Below are 21,332 nucleotides of genomic sequence, written 5' to 3'. Positions count from 1 at the left end.
ATTTAAAATGTTTTAATAGTACAGAAGAATAAAAGGGAATGTTCAGGCTTTTTTGGTAAATGTCAGAAAGAGCAATAGTTACGTTTAGTGGGGATCATCTGTTGATTTGAGTATGTCACATGGTGGAAAAGATGATTGCAGTTGTCACAGCCCAAAAGAGGCTGGCATCATTGCTTTCAATTTACCTATCACTCATACATGTACTGTAAAAAAATGTACAAGGGAGGACACTTCTACTCATGTGACCTGTTTAAGAATCAATACTGATATTTCAAGCTACACTACATAATGAATTTGGTACTGAAATTTAGCTCAAGCATTCAGCTTTGTATGCCTACTCAAAGTTCGACTTACTCTCATACCTTTTTAGAATGCTAGACATAATGGTCAACTGGAAATCAAATTATCACTAGGTGCAATACGTCATTTTTGATTGACCAAGTTTTAAATTATAGTGACATTGTCATTTAATTTGTTTTCGTACAAATTACATATTTGAAGTCGAAACAGGAAGACATGTATATGCAACTGATATTGGTTATAACCCCTGGGTCACTGTCCAAGTGTGGGAGTTAAGAGAGATCGTGGGAGTAATATTAGTTATGATTTGGGAGTCACGGTGGGTGCCTGGACGGAAGGAGGTGTGTAATATGAAATAAGAAGCATGCAGATTTGTGATGTTGAGCATTTGAATTTGACTTCACATTTGTCTTACTGAGACTTCTTTTTCAGTGCATGGTTTTCTGCATGTGTAAATGTTTTGTTTCAAGTTTTATTAGCATGTCTTGCATAATCAACCAGTCTACTAAACAAGTCAGAACTTGCATGCCATTCTATGATAGGTGTACAGTAATGAAACATTCTTTATATTTAACTTGCATATAAAGTGAAACAGATCTAAGCCATTGAATATTCTTTGTTTCAGTATAATACACCACCGTTTATCAATGTTGATTTTGTACGTATAAAATGTACCTCTGTGGTAAAGTAATTACAGTACTAGGTTTAATAAGGATTGGCAAGTACAATATAAACTAAAGTTAAGAAATGCTTGGCATGTTGGCCAGTTTTTCATATTGAATGAAATCAAATAAAAGCATGTTTCTGTGCCTTGCTATGAATCTAGTAAGAACGTATAGTCTATATTTGTCCAACCGTCAGTCTGCATGTCCATTTAAGATTCAGCATAAGGCACTCACCTTTACAGAACATGGACATCTCACTTCTGTATGTGGTTTCAAGTGTTGGGCCTGGCCAACATTATTATGTGAAAAAGCTTGGCAGTGGCTTCACATGGGTCAGTACTTGGCAGCATGGAATATTGGATGTTATTTTATAATTTGGGCAACTATTCCATGCCATCAGCATACTGTGCTTTCTATTGGAAAAATGCCACGCTCCACACATTGATGTTTTACGTGGCAAAGATTAATGGCATATACAATCAAATCTGTCTGCAGCAGCCACCCTTGGTAAAAGGCAAATATGGCCTTTGTACACAGGTGACCTCTGAATGCAGGTTTAGCTATCATACTTTGTTAATTACAATTGTATGTTCTATGAACTGAATAGCATTAGCATTATTAGTACATGTAGTTGTAATAGTATCAATATTATTACTTGACATGGTGTTATTGTTAACAGTAGTATTATGCTACAAAGATAGATATATTTATTATAGCTATTTAGCAAAAATAAAAATTAGAAAATTTACTAAAATAAGTTCCATACAAAGATATTGTATCTTCACTTGGTTTTTTTTGTTGTTTTATTTTGAACTGCCAGTGACAGTTGTTATCTTCTCTCCTGTAGAGAAGTGATAATGTTGCATGTATCAGGACCCAACTTTTGTAAGTCTCATTTATACGTCCCTCTCTCTATCTCTCTCTCAAACACACACACACATGCACACACACACACACACAGAGGCAAACACTTTTATCTCTGTCAGAAATTTTCCTAAATAAGATTACAGATTGACATCTTGAGAAACACAACTGACTTTCTGTTAAGGCGGTTGTATAATAAGGCATGAATTCAGGTGTTCGTACTCGAAACAATTGATGGATTAAGCAAATGCTAAAACTCACTGCAATCAAAAGACATTCAACTTTTGTTTGCAACCTTTGATGATTCCTGGGGCTATTGTTAATAGCACCTGAACCATTACTCCAAGCTTCCTCTGAGTATTCCCTCCAGATTTTTGATATTCTGACAATTTTTGTTTGAGAGTATGGTTTAAGTCATTTGCCTGTCGGAAAGTTTGAATTTGCAATGACGGCACAGGCCAGCCACTTACTAGCTGGCCTAGTGAACTTAAACTATGTTACAGCAATTCATACCTGCATAAATTTATTTTCTGAGAAAGTGAGTATTACACTTATGTCTTTACTCCACTGACAGATGAGATGAAACAACAAGGTTGATGAAATTAGACCTGTTACTCGCCATTATCATGTCTAGTCACATGGCTACACAAATCTTGCTATGTACATGTTAATGATATCAAAGAGATAGTAGTCATGTGATATCAACAATAAACCCTTTTCCAATTTTTTTAGTACAGAAATATGGAAATATTAAATTAATGTGACATACTGTTTGTAAAAGAATGAAAGGACACATAATTCTCAACATAATATTTGAAGAACAACAGTCAGAATCTCCGTTATATCACTGCCATCTCACCTCTGTCTGTGTGGGTTTGAGTCTCAGATTCTGTCAATGTGGGTATGTGAGAAAGCCTGCCAGTAGCTTCTCGTGGGTCGGTGGTTCTTTCTGGGTGTTTTTTCCTGGGTTCTTCCTCCACCATTAATACTGACCGCCATGTATAGTCTATCATGTGCTGAAAAATGGCATTAAACCTACAGCAACAACAACAACAATCAGAATCCTATCACTGTTGGAGAAAGATGGAGAGTCAGATTCATCAAGTATAGAACACATATGTCTATGATGGTTTTGTTGTATCACTTGACTACCCTGCTGACATGTACTCTTTGTGATGAATCTGGCTTTATCAGACATATTTGAGTTCAGCTGGATTGCAGTAAGTACATTTGAAATATGAAATATTTAAACATCACTTTATGTAACATATCATGCTTTGCTCACACTGGACAACAAATTTTTACAAAAGTCATGTTACTGAAATAAAATTAGTCAATTCTTATCAATTTTTATGTGCTGAACACGAATATGACAGTCAAATTGCAAAATTGGCTCTAGTTTTTTTGTAATCTGCAAGAAATTAATGTTTACATAACGAAATGCATTCCAATAGTAAAAGGTCAACTGTAATAGCCTACCTATAAAAAATCAAGTCATTGACTACATCTTAGATTTCTTCGCCTGTCTCTTGTACAGCTGTTCGGGAGCATCTCTGAGGAGTGTCCAGCAGTAGTCAGCCAGCATTGTAGTGGACCATTTTCCCTGGTATCTTTGTTCCATTGTTGCGATATCTTGATGAAAACGTTCGCCGTGTTCATCACTAACAATACCACAGTTGCTAGGAAAGAAATCCAAATGGGAATGAAGGAAGTGAATCTTTAGAGACATATTGCAGCCAAGTTTCTTATACTTCATCAACATGTCTTCTACTAGTTCCTTATAGTTTTCTGCCCTAACATTTCCGAGGAAGTTTGTAGAAACTAGGCGAAAAGCATTCCATGCTTGTTTCGCGTCACCTTCCAGCAAGTTGTTGAACCGGTCATCTTTGAAAAGCTCTCGAATCTGAGGACCCACAAAAACTCCCTCTTTAATCTTTGCTTCGCTGAGTTGAGGGAATTTTTCATGCAGGTATCGGAATGCTGGCAAAGTCCGGTCAATGGCTTTCACGAAGTTCTTCATCAAACCTAGTTTGATGTGAAGGGGTGGTAGCAAGATTTTCTGAGCCTCAACCAGAGCTGGGTGTTGGATATTCTTCTCTCCAATGGCTACATTCTGCCTGTGAGTCCATTCCTTCCTCATGTAGTGCATTTCCCTTGCTCGGCTATGCCACTCGCATAAGAAACACATGTATTTTGTATATCCTTGCTGCAGTCCCATTAAAAGGGCAACTACCTTCAAATCACCACAGAGGTGCCAGCTGTACTTGTTATACTCAATGGAATTCAGTAGCTGCCTTAAGTTATCGTATGTCTCTTTCATGTGGACAGCATACGCTACTGGAATAGATGGAAGAATGTTTCCATTGTGCAAAAGCACAGCCTTGAGACTCAGTTTCGAAGAGTCCACAAATAGTCTCCATTCTTGTGGGTCATGAGTGATTTTTAAAGCATTCATGAGGCCCTCAATATCGGAACAGAATATCAGATTACTTTCCTTTCTGAAGAAAGGCTCCAATTGCTGGTGGCGCTTTCGATATGCAGTAATTGTGACATCTTCTTCTAGAAGATTCCATTGTTGGAGTCTTGATCCTAGCAATTCTGCCTTGTTCTTTGATAAGTCCAAATCACGAATCAGGTCATTTAGTTCTTCCTGTGTTATTCTGTGTGGGGTTGATGATGCACCACAGTGAAAATCTGGATCACTGCATGCTGATGGACCAGGAGAAGAACAGGTCGACTCACCTTTGTCTTCGTCAGATGAATCAAGAGAATATTCTGCTGGAGGTTCTGGAATAGGAAGTCCCTCACCATGTGGAACTGGTCTCAATGCAGACGGAATGTTTGGGTAGACTATTCTCGACTTCTTTCGCTTCGTTATTCCGCCGGAAAGAGGAGGAACCAAGCAGAAGTAACAGTCATTTAGGTGGTTGCTTGGCTCTCTCCACACCATTGGGACTGCAAACGGCATTGATGACCTTTTGCAATTCAACCACTGTGAAAGCTGTGTTGTACATGTAGCACAGCATATATGCGGAGCCCAAGGCTTGTCTTGGTCACCAACCTTGCATCCGAAGTAAAGATGATATGCCTTCTTCACTTGAGAATTGATACTTTTCTTCTGGTTGGCAAATGTCACTTCCCCACAAATATAGCAAAAATTGTCCGCGGTATTAACACACTTTCGAGGCATTACTGTTCTTTATTGTACGTAAATGGATAAAATAATAAGTTTTATGTAACAGTAGCTTGAACTGTCTCGCACAACATCTAAAATATTTTAAATGCTGAACCTATCTGATTGGGCTTTATATAGTACACTGCTTACGTCAGCTTCAGCAGCCGCCTGGCATTAGTATAATAGGCCTACACATGTATAGTACACTGCTGACGTCAACTTACTTCAGCAGCCGCATGGCATTAGTATTGCATTGCATCAGAAAATGATGCAATCAACTGTGGATGATGTGAGCATGATGGTATTATGCAATGTTACATCATTATTCCGGATGTTGCTGCAGTCCTACTGGAGAAATTTACACAGTGAAACATAGAAAATGAGGTATATGAATATCTTCAAAACGAGAGCCAATACAAATTTTTCATGGTTATATTCGTGTTCGGCACACCAAAATACTACAGATTAGGGCCTTTTCAAGTCAGTAATGATTTCACTGTTGACCAGTGTCATCAAACAAAAGAAGTTACATATCATACTTGGATTATTCACTGCTGATATTCTCCAGTAACCATGAAAGGCAGGGTGAAACCACTGCTTGGTAAATAAATACTTGGCCGCTGAGCATGGAAGACAGGTGACTGCTGGTCACATGACATTTATATAGGAAATTTGCTGGGGGTGGGGGAATTAGAGCAGCTGTTGTGACTGCTGAACTCCGGTGACTGTTTGGACAGTTTTGACTGTATATATTAATTATTATTTCTGACTTACATAGCAACACTGAGGACATTGTAGGTACATATTTACCATAATGACATGGAAGATGTGGAGAAAGTTTAATGAAAAAGTAGGAAAAAGTCCATCAGGTTTTTTTTAAATTGCACAATACAATAGGTTATATCACCAGGTGGTTTTTTTTTTAGTGCAAAATTATTGGGAATGATTGTTTCATATTTTGCTTGTGACTTTCAGTTATATCCGTTTTCCATGAACATTTGAAAATACAATATTTTAAGCAAACTTTGCCACTTAAACACAATACTTTTGACCCTTTTTCCTATTTTTAAAAAAAACATGCATAACATTTTATGAAATCAAGTAATTGCATTAAATGTTATATCAGTTATAACTCTTCCAGTATGTAACACATGGCAGTATCCATGTCTCTCAATTGTGTCTACAGGATGACTGGTGTAAAATAAATGTATTGTTAGAGAAAATATACAATTGCAGGCTAGAATAAACCTTGTGACATTGTTGTCAATGGGATCTGAATTCCTTACATAATGATAGACATTTGCTGGCAAGTAATATTTCTTGCAAGAACAATGTCAGAGTTTAGCAAATTAGTACTGAGAATTATTTTGCTAAACTTTGTCACAGTCAGATTGCTTAATTACTATGTAGCAAGTTTTGATATATTTGGTGCAATAAAATTTGACTATTGATAGTACTGCCATCATCGTTTATGTATAATTACATGTACTGTGCATTTTTTGTGGCATCTTTAATTTGGAATTGATATTTTGTTATATTTTCTATTCATGTCTGCTAATACAAAAATATCTTAATATACTTTTTTCACGGAACACATCCAGATTTAATTACCAAGAGTAAACAAACCCATGGCCTAAAAAAACCCAACTGTGAATTACAATTTTAAATTTTGTTGAAGACCATCTGACTCGGTAGACCACAAATGAATGCTTTATCTGTAAACTTAACTTTTAGAAATCTTGGTGACTATGGGTGTTAATTATGCCTTTATGTCTGGAAACAATCTTTATCGGATTATCAGACTATGGTATAATAGGTAAAATCAACATGACATAGAGTTTGGGAGATAGCTTCTGTGGTTGTGTTCTTATCACACTCATTGAGCCATCTTAATGAAATGGTCATTTGTTAAGTTATGTAAGCAAGGTGAGCACTCTTAGGCACACTTAGGCCTCTTGTTTTATACATCATCAGTCCTTGGAATTTACAGTAATTCTTTCAATTTTTTGCACAGAGAACTTGCTTTTCTTATTGGAAATTTGCAAATGCATGTGAAGACAATTTCGTCATACTTCTTAGTGTTATGAGAAAAATGTACTTTAAATTAATTTAAACTACAGTGCAAAAGATTTATTCTGAGTATTAAAGTTCTACTTAGAAGTGTAACTTGTAGCAGATGACAGCATTTATAGAAAAAAATATTCCTGTACAAATCTGCTACTTTTGCAAGGCATTATGGGTAATTTTCTGCAAGGCATTGTGGATAAAACTGGTGAAGTGTTACACTTTTACTATTTACCCAAGATAGGAATATTTTGCAAGGAGGAAATAATCATAACATCTTGCAGAAAATTGCCCCAAAGTACTTGCAGAAATGGATGATTTGTACAGGAATTTTTGCATCAGCTGTTGTCAGCTGTAAATTATACTTCAGACTGAAATTTACATTTATTTGCCTCCAGAAAATTAATGGAGTTATTGCACTGTCAAGGTTTGTGTTATAATATTTTATTTGTTGAAGGTAAACATTTGCCTGTGCTTAAATGGAGTGTAGCAGTACTTAAGAATCAGTCAAAAATTGTAGCAAATATTTTTGTATTATCTGAAATGATTTGTTCAGTCCAAGAAACAAATTTGTATAAAGTGATGAAAAATTTGAGACAGTTAGGTAATTGTAGTTAATTTATTTTTTGAAGTGAAGCACATAAAGAGATATGATTTAATGCCAGTGCAGAACGAGAACTGCAGCAATAGCTGGTACTTTGTCCCTTTCCTGAAAATTATGTATTTTTCTATGCTCTTTCTAGTTACGAGTCTAGCATCAGTAAGGACCTGGAAAAGGAGAGGGTGAAGCCCAAGTTTTCTGAGACCATCATGTTTGTAGAAAAGTACCTGGAGAATGTTGTTGTTCAACCCAGTACCTTTACTGACAGGGAACAGAACAAGCTCACATATGAGGTATTTATTCATTAATGTATAACTTGTTTTTTGTGTCAGTTGTGTATATGACATAAGTATCACTTTTCAATGTCTAGGGTATCAATGTTGGGGTTATATTGCCATCAACAATACAAAGATTTGTTAGTCATTAGCTTGGTCTTTATAGTGCTGATCTCCATCCCATATCTTGAGGATGCTTGATTGAGATGGTTCACAAAGGTTTCCAGTGATCTGGATTGGCATTGGATTTCCAAGAAGTTTGAAAGAAACAAGATGGGAATGCAAACCAGCAGCATACATGACATCAAGATTCTGGTAGGATGTGAAGTGCTGGAGTTGTGCAAAATTTGCACATATTGCAGTTGGGGAATAGTGATGCTCACAAACTTCAGCAAATTAGTTTAAAATAATCTCTGCACAGTATATAATTTATGTTTGACTATTAATAATTATAATAATAATAATGAGGACTTTGTATAGTGCCTAATCTTTAGAAGCTCTAAGCGCTTTACAACATTAGACAACACCTATAAGATAAAAAACATAAAGATATGATTACAAAAACAAACACCTTGAAATTACAAAACATATAAAAACATGGTGAGAATATTTAAGGTAGGAAACATTATTAGGTCTTTAAGTTTGTTCTTGCAGTCGAAATAAGTGAGTTTTGAGAGCACTTTTGAATGTGATCACTGTGTCTTTGTGTCTGAGTTCAATGGGCAATTCATTCCACATTGCTGGGCTCTGGTATGCAAAAGAACGCTGTCCATATGACTTTGTTTTCATAGTGGGAATAATGAGTGTATGATTGTCAGAAGAGGAGTCAAAGTATCTTGCTGGTGTGTACACATGGGTGAGGTCAGATAATGTGCTGGATCCATGCACTTTAATGAGGTGATCTTGCATATGATTGGCTGAGTTAGTTACAAACTGTATTTCTGATCCACTCATTTTCTCACCTTGGATGGCTACACATGTGAGCAAGAGATATGTATCCATGAGGTGATTTTGTGTCAAATTGGTCGAGCTTGTCGACTCCCTATTGACTCCATTTCTGAATTGATTTTGCACCTGTTTCATTGATCATAGTTGAACAGAGCTTGGTAAATAGGTTTAATATCAAGTTAATGAATGCATTTTATTAAGAGCAGCAAGTTCTATGCATAGTAATGAGGTGGTCATGATAAACTGTTCAACGAATGTATTCTGACCTGATTATAATCCAGCTGGTAAATAGGCTAATATCACCAAGATTTTAGTTAATTATTTTAGAATGAATGAGACCTGTATGTATTCATGATGTGATTTTGCATCTGTTTGGCGGTTTCTTATACCACTTTAGAGATTTTGATGGAATCTTGATCACACATCGTAAAAAAAGCCTGTGATAAAGTTCTTGGATGGAGATGATTATACATGCATATTAATGATGTGACTCAGCATCTGATTACAGATCTTGACTACACTCTAGCAACCTTATTTGTGATCAGATTTGATTAGAATTGTCATAATGGCAGTTGCATCAGTTGATAAATATAGGGTAGATTTTCATTGGTCAGAACATAACCATGTGATCAGACCCGGTTACATTTATTTCTGTATAAACTGTACAGAGAACTACTTTATTTAAGAGTTTAAGGTTGTTTTTTTTCTCTAAGTTTATTGTGGTATAAACTGTGTGATTTGGCAACTGACAGTTTATACCACAATATACTCAGATAAATCAACATTAAACTCTTAAATCATTCTGATTCCACAGTGACCATAATGGAAATTTGTACAGATGGTCATATAAGCAAGGGGTTTACATATGAAGATGGGGCCCTGAGTGGCCAAGTGGTCAAAAGTGCTCACCATTATGGATCATTGCCATCTAACCTTTGTCTGTGTGGGTTTCAGTCTCGGGTTCAGCCAATGGGGGTATGTCAAAAAGCTCCCCAGTAGATTCTGTTGGGTTGGTGGTTCTTTCTGGGGTTTTCCCTGGTTTTTCCTCCTCCATTTATACTGGCCGTCATGTATAGCCTATTGTGTGCTGAAAAATGGCGTTAGGCCCCACAACAACAACAACAACACCTGAAGACATGTCTGGTTGATTCAAGATGAAAATGGTGCCAATCTAATATCCAGTATGGCCACCAAGCCACCATCTTGAAAATCTTGTCATGTTTAATGCTCCTGAATGAAACGTATGTAATAATGCCTTGAGTTTTTACAAAAAGACTTGTGATGTCTGGTTGGTGCTAAATAAAAATGGCACCACTTGCATATCCAGTAATGACCCATCTTGAAAATCTTGCTGTTGCTATGTCTCCTAGCTGGTCATATTAACAATTCATGGATTTCACGATTAAAGGTCAAGGTCAAGGTCATGGACTAATATAAGAAAAATGATATCTACTTGATAACACTGAGTTACTCATCATCAACCGTTGCCAAAGTCTCGTGATGACTTGCGCTTTGAAGATGGAAGAACCCTGTCAGTTTTGGACTCTAAAATGTAAAATTCACTGACAAAAAGAAGACAAATGGTTTTGATGAAATAACTTGAGATCCTCCTCATCAGTGGTTAGCAAACCTTTTGGATGGCTTGCAATTGGTATAAGGAAGAACACTTATTGATTTTGTAGGTAAATCTTAGAAGATTAGGGTCACTGTGGCCATTCAGTATTTGAAGATGACGTGCACTTGGGCTAAGGATTTAGACATTTTGGGAGTGGGGTCAAAGATCAAGGTCAGGGACTGAAAGAAGAAAAATTGTTTCTGCACGCTAACATAAACAATGTTGAGGTCTTGCACTTATGGTAAGAAAGATACCTGTTGATTATGGGGTTCCAGGTGGCAAATGTCATGGTCACTCTGACAGAAAGAAGGAAAATGTTTTTTTCCACAAAAGTTTCAGTTATTTTCAAGGAGAACAGTTAAACATGGGTGAGGACGTATAATATGCAATTCATGATAGTTTTGTATGATAGATAATGGTGATGATCTTATTTGCATAACAGGTGGTGAACCTAGCCCGAGAGCTGATATATTTTGGCTTCTACACATTCAGTGACCTGCTGCGACTGACGAAGACACTGCTTAGCATCCTGGACCGCTCACCAGAAAATCCCAGTGCTTCCAACACTAAGCTCACCATGGTTGGAGAGGGTAGGAATACATTTTGTTTGAAATAGTTAAAGCCGAGATTTAAGGTTTGTTAAGGGGCTTAAAAAAATCCTTTATGTAATTACCCCAATATTAGAATGAAATATGTTGAAAAAATGCAAATGAAAGAGTTTTGAAACTTGCTGCTCAGTAATTCTCTTTTGATTGAATCCAAACCACTTTTCCACAATGATAAATCTAGGCCCAGTTTCCTAATGATCTGATATGATTAAAAGGTTATAAATTTATTTAAAATTTGTTACCCACGATTCGCTTTTTTATTTCTCATCTGCCATAAGGTGAAGGGAGTATTAAGGATGTAACAATATACCAATGTACGGGAACAAAACAAAATGCCCAATATGGTATATCACAATACAAATATAGAAATACCAATATACACCACTCCCTCGATAACTCGCACACATCGGGGTCCAGAAACATTGACCGCACTATAAGTGAGGCGCGAGTTATCGAGGGACCTATAAAATAAGCCCAAAACCAATAAAGTGATTGACGACATAACGGAAAAATAAGGGGGGGGGTAGGCAGATTATACTGTTGAATACTCACTTTGTAATCGTTTTGAGATTAACTGTTAATAAATATCTCTTCATAACGGTGTACTTTATTATTTTCTCATAGGACAACATTAATTTCAGGATAAATTACAGTATATTGAGGCGATCATCGAAAACATTATTCCACGTGGTTTCCGTTCGCTGAACACGTGTACCACTTCACACATTGTGTACTACGTCACTAATTTTTATGTTGAATTGGATACATTCTAGTTTTATTGTTTGATCCAAATTAGACATTTTTTTATATACAAAAGATCGACTCTTTTCGAGAAACAGTGTTGATCGAATGATAGATAGATAGAGAGATAGATAGATAGATTTGAGTGAGATAGAAGTAAAATGGAAAACAAAAAAAAACAAGGGTTAATCAGTACTAACATATTTAATTGGTCTACAAATTTAAAACAACATAAATTAGAACAAGTTAATACTTGCTGTTTGTGCCACGCGTGACAAATATCAATTCACTTTTTGAAAAAATCAGTTAATTTTTTTTTGTGTGTGTTACTCCTTGATTTCCCTGCCACCGAGCAAAATCCCTCAGATTTCTCAACTGCATGAGCTTTACGTAGTCAACATTTGGGGTCTCCAGCCACCTTATGGCAATATCAAAATATTTGATTGCTTCCTGTGCAGAGGGGAGGGGGTGCAACATCCCTCAGATTTCTCAACTGCATGAGCTTTACGTAGTCAACATTTGGGGTCTCCAGCCACCTTATGGCAATATCAAAATATTTGATTGCTTCCTGTGCAGAGGGGAGGGGGTGCAACATCTGCGTCTGCATCACTTTCAACACTTGTGTTACTCCAGTTAGAATCGTCTTCTGCTGCAAATTTGTTCGCTATAGAAATAATTATAGTTTCATCTGACATGTATTCGACTGTGGGGCAATCATTGTCAGCACAAATCCACTCCTCCATATCATCAAGAGAAACGCCCATCTCAGGACCATGAGTCTGTACGAATTTCTCCCAAACAGCCTCGGCATTAATGACATCAGTTTCACTGAAACATTCGAAGTCACTATTATCGTCGTTGTCTCTGTTACTGTTTTGCTTTACGTCAAAGGCAGCTCCAAGACCCTTAATCCAGCACCCGAGGTCTCTTGTAATCGATTTTTTTTTTTAATGCAACAAACACTTCCCCAAGTTGTTGATCAAAACAAAGCTGGCATGTAATTAGGTTCTCACAGAAGTCTCACGGGTTTCGATGTGACGGTCGATTGACTCTTTTCATGTTTTCAATGAACAGAATATATTGTGATAATAATGTTTACACTGAAACGGAATTAAAGGATTAGAACGTGACTTTCACACAGGAAGACGTTTAATTGGTGTTTATTTCATTCTCTGTTGCCACCTGTTAACATTTACCAGAAGTTTTCATTGATCGCTTTTTCACCAGACTGTTTATTTACAGTATAATGACAACTATTTATCAATAAAACTTACATAATATATGATATCTTTAAACAGAGGTCTCGCTAGGATTTTAAAACTGGGTCTTTCTGCCTCTGAATTCAATCACTAAATATCAGTACATTTTCTCACTCGGTCGCCAAGTCAAAGCCTTTGAACTAGCCGCCTAGCTGTTGCATCATGTTCTTTTTTTTTTTAATGTACTCTTATAAAATAGCAACAGTACATCAAAGAGTCTTTCAGCCACTGAATTCTGTCATTGTAAATATCAGCACAGTAAACTGATCAGCACATTTTCCCACAAAGCAGGTGGCTGAAACAGGACCGGCAAATCTTTGAATTTTCCCGCGCACCTATTACATGTGTACGGAGGACTCCCGCCTCAATGATTTTCTGCGTCCCAGATCAAAAATTGGTGTCCAAATATGCGTAATTAAGCGTTTTCAAGATCTCTGAAATTAATTCTTCTCTAGAACTTGCAAATTTCAAAATATGGATTATATTTTTACGGGCATTAATCACCATTTTTGATGATAAAACGCGCAATGTATCAAGGTTTAATTTATCAATTATCGTAATTTTTTCATGTTCAGCATATTTTAAAGATATTTTAAATACATTTTCTTTGGAAAAAATCGGGAGCCAAGATGGACACCGCGTTATAAGCGGGATTGCGAGTTATCCGGGCGCGAGTTATCGAGGGAGCGGTGTACTGGGTGTTTTCTTCACCTACACTAGACTGTCCAAAACTGACTTTGAGCACACTACTATCTTCCATTAGGCTTAATGTCATTACCAACATAGCAGCTTATAAATATGTGTTCATGAAGAACTCAAGAAGTAATGGGGTTTTTTTTAATTAATTTTTTGACTGAAAAGGGAGTTGGGTACAAATACACTTGACAAAATGGTCACTGTGTGTAATATGTGTAAAACTGAAATCAGACATGCAGGTGGAACGACTGGCATCTCAGTTCACGCACAGTCCATGGTGTGAGACAATCAATCCCTGGCTAGAGGCTCCAGTAAAGACATACTGAATATTTCAGGTTGGCAACCATTGACTGCATGTATGCTAGATGCACAGACAAAATACAAATCTTCTTCACCAAGAGTGACTTGTATCACTTATGACATTGCCAGTTTCATCATTCACAACTTGTGTGCATACAGTGTTGTGTAGCCAAAGGGATTTTTAAACATGGCATCAGTGCTTGATCCATGATATGTTGTACCATTTAGACAATTTCTGAGAAACTTATCCCAGATAAAAATCAAAGTAGACATAAAATCACATTTGTCCTTTGCAGCTGTTTTGGGTTTAAATCACCAAAGGTTTGGGAATCATTGATATTACTAAGTTACTATATTATTAATTCATTTTCAGAAATCAGAACAAGACCTTTGTCAATGTGAAAATTAATAAGTTATTTGTGTTGCAAGTAACTGTATTATTAATATTGATTGTATTAACAAATGAATATATTTTGTGCTGAAAAATTTCCTAATAAATGTATTTTCAGAAATTTTTTTTTTTTTTTTAAACTGGACCCCAGATATGAAATTATTAAATACTTTGAAGCACGTTTGATAAGTTTGGTAAATTAGAGTTTGACAGTTGCTCATATGGCCATGTTAAAGTGCCTACATTTTTGTCATTGATGTGTTATGCACTGTGCAATATTTTAAGGCACTTCATTGCCATTATTCACAAATTATTTAAAATCTATATTTGGTATTTCAAGATTTCAATAAAACAAATCCAGTGTGCTTTAATAATAATAATCTATGTGTACACTAACTCTGCTAGCAGAATTGAATTGTTTTAAACATAATTATTGCAGATGTAGGCGATATATTGTCAAGCAAGAGGCGGCAAGAAGAAGCAGAAACTTTGGTGATGGACACTAAACTGAAAATTATTGAGATCCTTAAGGTAAGTAGGCCATGATCAAACAGGATTTACATGTGGTTCATCATGTTAATACTTATTTCTAAATAAGCACATTCAGATGATAATCTGTAAGAAAAAATTACTACATGGCAAATCTCATTTATTTGCAATGCTAGTTGTTTGTTTTTTATCACGTTTCATAAGAAAACAAGCCTATTGGCTAGACTTGGATGGGTGCAGATACTTCCAACTGTTTCCAACTCAAGACTTACTTCCTGATTTGTGTTTCTTCAATGAATGTATAATGTGGAGAGGAAGAAAACATTGTCAGCATTTTAGGGTTGCTTTGTTGTGCATACTTTTTAAACTTGGTTTCGGTAAACAGGTTTCACACATATCTGGTACATTTTGGAGTTGAGTTGGTCCTCATGTCAGTACAGCTGATTTATGGTCGACAGGTTTCATACAGGTCTAATACATTTTGGCATCAAGCTGATCCTCAGGTGAATGCAAATGATTAATGGTAAACTGGTTTCTTCCCACTGGTGTAGTTTGGAGTTGATCCTCAGGTCTTTACAACTGGCTTATGGTAAACAGGTTTTAGTTCATGTTGGAGTTGAGTTGATCCTCGTGTCAGTACAAATGATTTGTTGCAAATAGGTTTTCACACAGGTCTAGTTCATTTTGAAGTGGAGGTAATCCTCAGGGCAGTACAAATGATTTGTTGCAAATAGGTTTTCACACAGGTCTAGTTCATTTTAAAGTGGAGGTAATCCTCAGGGCAGTACAAATGATTTGTTGCAAACAGGTTTTCACACAGGTCTAAGTGGAGGTAATCCTCAGGGCAGTACAAATGATTTGTTGCAAATAGGTTTTCACACAGGTCTAGTTCATTTTGAAGTGGTGGTAATCCTCAGGGCAATACAAATGATTTGTTGTAAATAGGTTTTCACACAGGTCTAGTTCATTTTGAAGTGGAGGTAATCCTCAGGGCAATACATATGATTCAGATTCAGATTCTGTATGTATTCTTGGGCATTAAATGCTTGCAGAGTTCAATGCAAAATTTAATGTGACTATGTAAGTAATTTTTAAAAAAATTAGTAATGCATGGTTACATTAGTAATATGTTAATTAAGCCCTAGAACTCCATTAGAGAAAGATAATAGTTACGGCTTGTCTGATCCAGACTTCTCTGCAGTTTGAATTTATGTTGGGTGAAATGGCCATTCTGATGATGTTGATTATTGACTTGTTCTAATGTTAATCATATGACACTGGTAACTGATTGCACTAGTTTGAACTTAGGCCTTAACTCCTTTTGACCTACATTTCAGCAACCGTTTCAAGTAGCATTTATATCTGTTGTAGAATTATTTCTCTGCTAAGATTACAAGTTTAAAGAAGAATTTTATATTTCAGTGTCTTATTTTGGATACCACATGATTAGAATATTTCTATTGTCCATTCATTGATCTAATGCATTATCCTTATTTTTCAATAAAATGCAACACTAGGTTGATTACATGTTTTATCTTGAGATTAACGAGAAAACATTTCGGCTCTGACATTTTGTCAGGTATCCAGATCAAAGCTGATTAGCATGGAATCATAGTAATTTACATGGTAAAGCATTAGACTTGTAATCCAAAGGTCATGGGTTAGATGCCTGCCCATGCCAGCCTTGGTTGGCTGCGGAAGTGTGTCCTTGGGAAAGGAGTTTAGCTTCCATTTCCTTGGCATGATATAGCCAGTAAAGTGTTAAAAGTACTGTTAAAACCAATAATAAAAAATGGGAACAAAAAGATAAGCATATTCTAAAACGCACTTGTAAGCATGAATGTAGAGTAGCTGATCTTGTGATAACTTGTTTCTTCCACATACTGTCTAATCAGATGAAATTAAATGTAATGACTTTATTGATTTTATTTGGTTCTTAATTGCACAAGAACACAAGTAGGTTATTTAGTGCCGATACAGTTTTGAGTAATGTGCCTTGCTCAAGGACACACCATAGTAGCTGACCCAGGCTGGTTCATTGGTAGGATTTTGACCTGTTGTTGTTGTTGTTGGGTTCAACGCCATTTTTCAGCACTCGATAGGCTGTACATGGTGGCCAGTATTAACAGTGGAGGAAGAACCCGGGAAAACCCCGGAAAGAACCACCGACCCACGGATTTGAACCTGTACCCTTTTGGTCATAAGTCTGGCATGCCAATTACTCAGCCACCACAGCTTGAACTTGTTGAAGAAACAAGACATGACAGTCATGGTACTTGCTATTTCAGAGCCATTATAGTTAGAAAATATCAATGAAATATTTTAGGAAGAGGTTTAAAGGCTTGTTACTTTAAACTCAAAGGCAAAAATGATTGAAGCCCTCCCCAGTAGTTTGTACCTTCATGTGATTTTAAGAAAAAAAGCATCAAGGACATAAAAAAATGCAAAAATTAATTAATTTGAACAGGTGTCCCTAACACTGTCAGCTTGTTAGCTCTTCAAACTACACAACAGGTATGCTCACTGTCTTTTTCCAGTTCCTGGACAAGTGAATTTTCTGTGAATGGGTGAGATCATTGGACACAAAAGTAAAAACTGTATCATATGCATCTAATATTTCCAGTGTCTAGTTTTAATATTTCTATTTAAAAAATTGAACAAAATATAAATGGTAAGCTGTGTAATGCTTACATTATATACATTGTTCAAAGGGACATTACTCAGAGGTACATAAAATTACAGAATTATTAAGAAGTTATTGATGACATTGAACTGAATCACACCTATTGTCTGAAAAAAATAGCCACCCATGCAAACATGGAGGACATGTTTCTAAAGTACTTTCATTTGGTTTGAAACGCAAAAAAAAGTTGACATTGTTTGGCACACACACACACACACACACATAAACTAACACAGGCAATAATTTGGTTAGAAATTATAAAGACATGAATGAAATGACTAAATGTTTTGCATTTTAAAAATTGCTAGTATGTACAAACTGCTGTATGTGGTTGAGGGGGGAGGAGTGTAGAATACTTCAGGATATGATTTTGTACTGACTATAAAAAAGAGACATTGTTTTAAAAAAATCTCTAAAAAATTCATAATGTAGTTGGAACAAAACATTTAAACTACATCCCTTCAACCCTGCACAGAATATGCCCCTTTGGTAAACAAAAGGAATTGCTTGGAATTAAGCAATTGAATGTAACCAGTTAAAGGCTTCATGTATAAATTTCTGCTGTTAAATGTCTGCTAGTACACTTATATTTTGTATTTGCCCTTTCGATGAAGTCTTGACATTCTGCCATAATATTTTTTCATGCAATCATACCAAACTGTTCATTGTACAGGTTGTTGTTTACATGGCTACTTTGTTCTTTCAGGAGTGCACAGTATATTGTTTAAGGTATTTTAATAATTATGGAAGAGACTGTCTTTATTTTATTGATAAATTCATGGGTGATCTAGCTTGGTTACTTCTAATTAATCCAATAGGTAGCACCACTGAAAAACTGGATACAATAAATAACAGAGATAATCTCTTGTTGTAGTTTCTGTCATGCTTTCTTAATAATATTCTTTTACCAGGAAACACTAAAAGACAAAGGGATATAATTAACTTTAACTTAAAATTGAATTTTGTTTAATTAATTCAGCATTATCTTCATATGATTCTTTTAAAAACAACAAACTTATGTGGCAAATTCTCACAAATATTTCGTACTAATGTCCCAGTTATTGTTAGTGACTTATTATTCATTCATTCCATTGTGTATTGCAGTTCTAGTTAATACAGAATAATTTCCTTTATCTTGAATCCTATATTCCTATCATATTTCTTTTTGCATTTTTATTTTTTATAATGCAGAACTCAAGTCATTAAAAATCAATAATAATAATAACAATAATAATAAATATGGACTGCTTAAAGTTAGAACAGAATATATTATTTATTCAAGGCTGCAGATGAGAGCATTTTAAGTGTAAGCCTTAGCTCAAATGTACCTTTTAAAAGTGTCACAATGAATTTATCCTGAGATTTCAGCAATTTTTAAACATTAAATTGAAAATATCCTTTCCAAAATTATCATAAGTACTTTTAGGTAAAATTGTAAAGATTCTTTACAAGTTAAGTGTCTGATTGGATTCAAAATTAATTTAAACACACATCCATTGATTAGCTCATGCTAGGTAATATTTAAGTAATTTTATCAGAGAAAGTATCAACAAACTTAATGCAGATTGCTATTTCTAAAATACCTGTCAATTGATCATGTAATGTGTATGACTAGAAATCTGTATAAATATCATTACATTCCAAGGTAAAATTCAAACGAAACACAGTACATTGAATGTAGATAGAATTTTACAGAAAAAATGTGCAGATAATGGTTTTTAAATATATTTCAGCAACAGTGGTTGTATTTGATCTTTAAAAAAAATTATGCTATCAGATAAGAGATAATCTGAATTATATGATGGTCTTTTTTCTGTGGCGCCATCTGACCTGGAGATAATTGAACAATGATAGCTATTTACTTTATATTTTAATTATGGCTGTATGAGTACATGTATAGAATTTGTTTTGTTTTTTTTTTGCTTCTCCTCAGAGTAACTGCATATGAAACATTTCTTATTGTTATAAACAAATGGGAAAAATGAGATAAAAGTTGTCTTTTTATGTCTTGTGATATTATTTCTTTTAAAATAAAGGTTGAGCAATCCATAGATGTTGCAACGAAACTTGTCAAAATTTTCAGATTTTTGTTGATCTCAGTATGCTTTGAGAATAAAAGAAACCGTTTATATGAACATCTGGGGCTTTGAGATTCGTAATTAATTCCCATCGGTCCTTCCACAGAAGAATATGTTGCATATTGCAGTTCGTTTTTTTAAAAAATCAAAACTTACATTGTTTTTTTTTACTCATGATTTATTTATGAACCACCACCGATTTTTTTTATTCACCTTTCCTTTATCTTTTGTTTGCACATAAATTCACCAGATCTTTACGCAAAACATAAAAAAATGTTTTCAGAATTTTTTTCAGTTATTCCCACAGATATGATGATTAAAATAAACACCAGCAGTTTTGTTTGTTTTCAGTTTATTTTAGATGTTCGGTTGGACTACAGGATTACTTGTCTTCTGTCCATTTTCAAGAGGGAATTTGATGAAAATAATATTCCCAGAGATACAGAGGGTAAAAGGGGGCATGTTATGCAAGCTAACTTGCTTAATTAACCCCTGTTTATGGCACTACACTGTTACATTGGTTTATCTAAATCAGTGAAATGTTTTCTGATCAGCACTTGCTTAATATAGATTGCCATGATTTTATTTCTGCAAATGATGAAGCTAAAAAATGTTTCATCCTGTAAATTAACACTGTTCTAATGAGTATTAAATTTTTCCAGAATTTACTGAAATAAAAATTAATGTGATCTTGATTCATTTAAGGTTTGATTGATTATTTTTTTTTACAGTGATTGAAATAGAAACCAAAAATGCTGTGAAAATTAAATTGATAATACTTTAGATTTCACAGTATAAAATAAATTGTTCTTATTTCCCTGAAAAATGTAAAATATAAACTAGTTAATCTGTAGAATTTAATATATAAATGACAAAATAAAGACACATCTTTCCAAAAACACATTAAATATGTTGAGTGTAGTTTCCAACTTTTAAAATGTTATATAACAATACATGAATATATTTAAAGCAGGGATCATTATCCCTAATTTTCATTCATTCAATTAGAAACAGCTAACATTTTCCCTGATACTCATTGATTCCTTATCTAAGAAGTAAAGACATCCTTTTTACTACCTCAGTTGAACAGTTCAGCCAATTAAAAAAGCGAATTCCAGTGTGGATAAGTGGAAAATCATTTCCAGTTTGTTTAAATTCATAAACTTGCCAGTTTGTGGTAATAAAAGTGGATAACAAGTCTTTGTAAAAGGTAAAGATGGGTGAATGCATGCAATTACTATCAGTAAAAATAAAATGAAGCAGTTGTTTACTTCCGAAAAATCAGACACCTGATGAAATGGCAGATTAAATTTCACATCAAGGTAAGTAAAGGTATTTCAAATCTACAGCAGCAATGAATATGAGAGAGAGAGAGTTATTTACCTTGACTTCTTTATCAAAACCCACTCAGCACTAATCAGGGCTATGAAGTACATCACAAGCTTCTGACATTGTGTTCCTTTAAACACAGTCTGTTTGATAAGCATTTTAAGACTTTTCTCCATTTTTATCACAAATTGTTTCCATCTCTTGTTAATATCTCCAGAAGTTGTTGATTAACAGTTGTTAAATAGTGACTA

The 21,332-nt window shown here is 35.0% G+C and overlaps 1 protein-coding gene across 8 annotated transcripts in view; it reads left to right on the top strand.

Moving 5' to 3' along the window:
• Positions 1-21,332, top strand: part of LOC149789196 (inositol 1,4,5-trisphosphate-gated calcium channel ITPR1-like) — a 346,253-nt gene that overhangs the window by 158,590 nt on the left and 166,331 nt on the right. For 5 of the 8 annotated variants that reach the window (XM_089975354.1, XM_089975358.1, XM_089975355.1 and 2 more), the window contains 3 exons: positions 7,812-7,962; positions 10,950-11,097; positions 14,942-15,033. In XM_089975354.1, the coding sequence (XP_089831480.1) occupies positions 7,812-7,962; positions 10,950-11,097; positions 14,942-15,033 (391 nt within the window). Of the gene's footprint in view, positions 1-7,811; positions 7,963-10,949; positions 11,098-14,941; positions 15,034-20,103; positions 20,201-21,332 lie in introns of all 8 variants that reach the window. The other 3 variants (XM_089975359.1, XM_089975357.1, XM_089975353.1) reach the window with 1 other exon arrangement.

Source organism: Sinohyriopsis cumingii, chromosome 11 (genome assembly GCF_028554795.1).
Source record: "Sinohyriopsis cumingii isolate HCF-2022 chromosome 11, ASM2855479v2, whole genome shotgun sequence".
Lineage (NCBI taxonomy): Eukaryota > Metazoa > Mollusca > Bivalvia > Unionida > Unionidae > Sinohyriopsis > Sinohyriopsis cumingii.
Note: the sequence above shows the minus strand (reverse complement) of the source record. Positions and strands in the feature narration are given on the sequence as shown.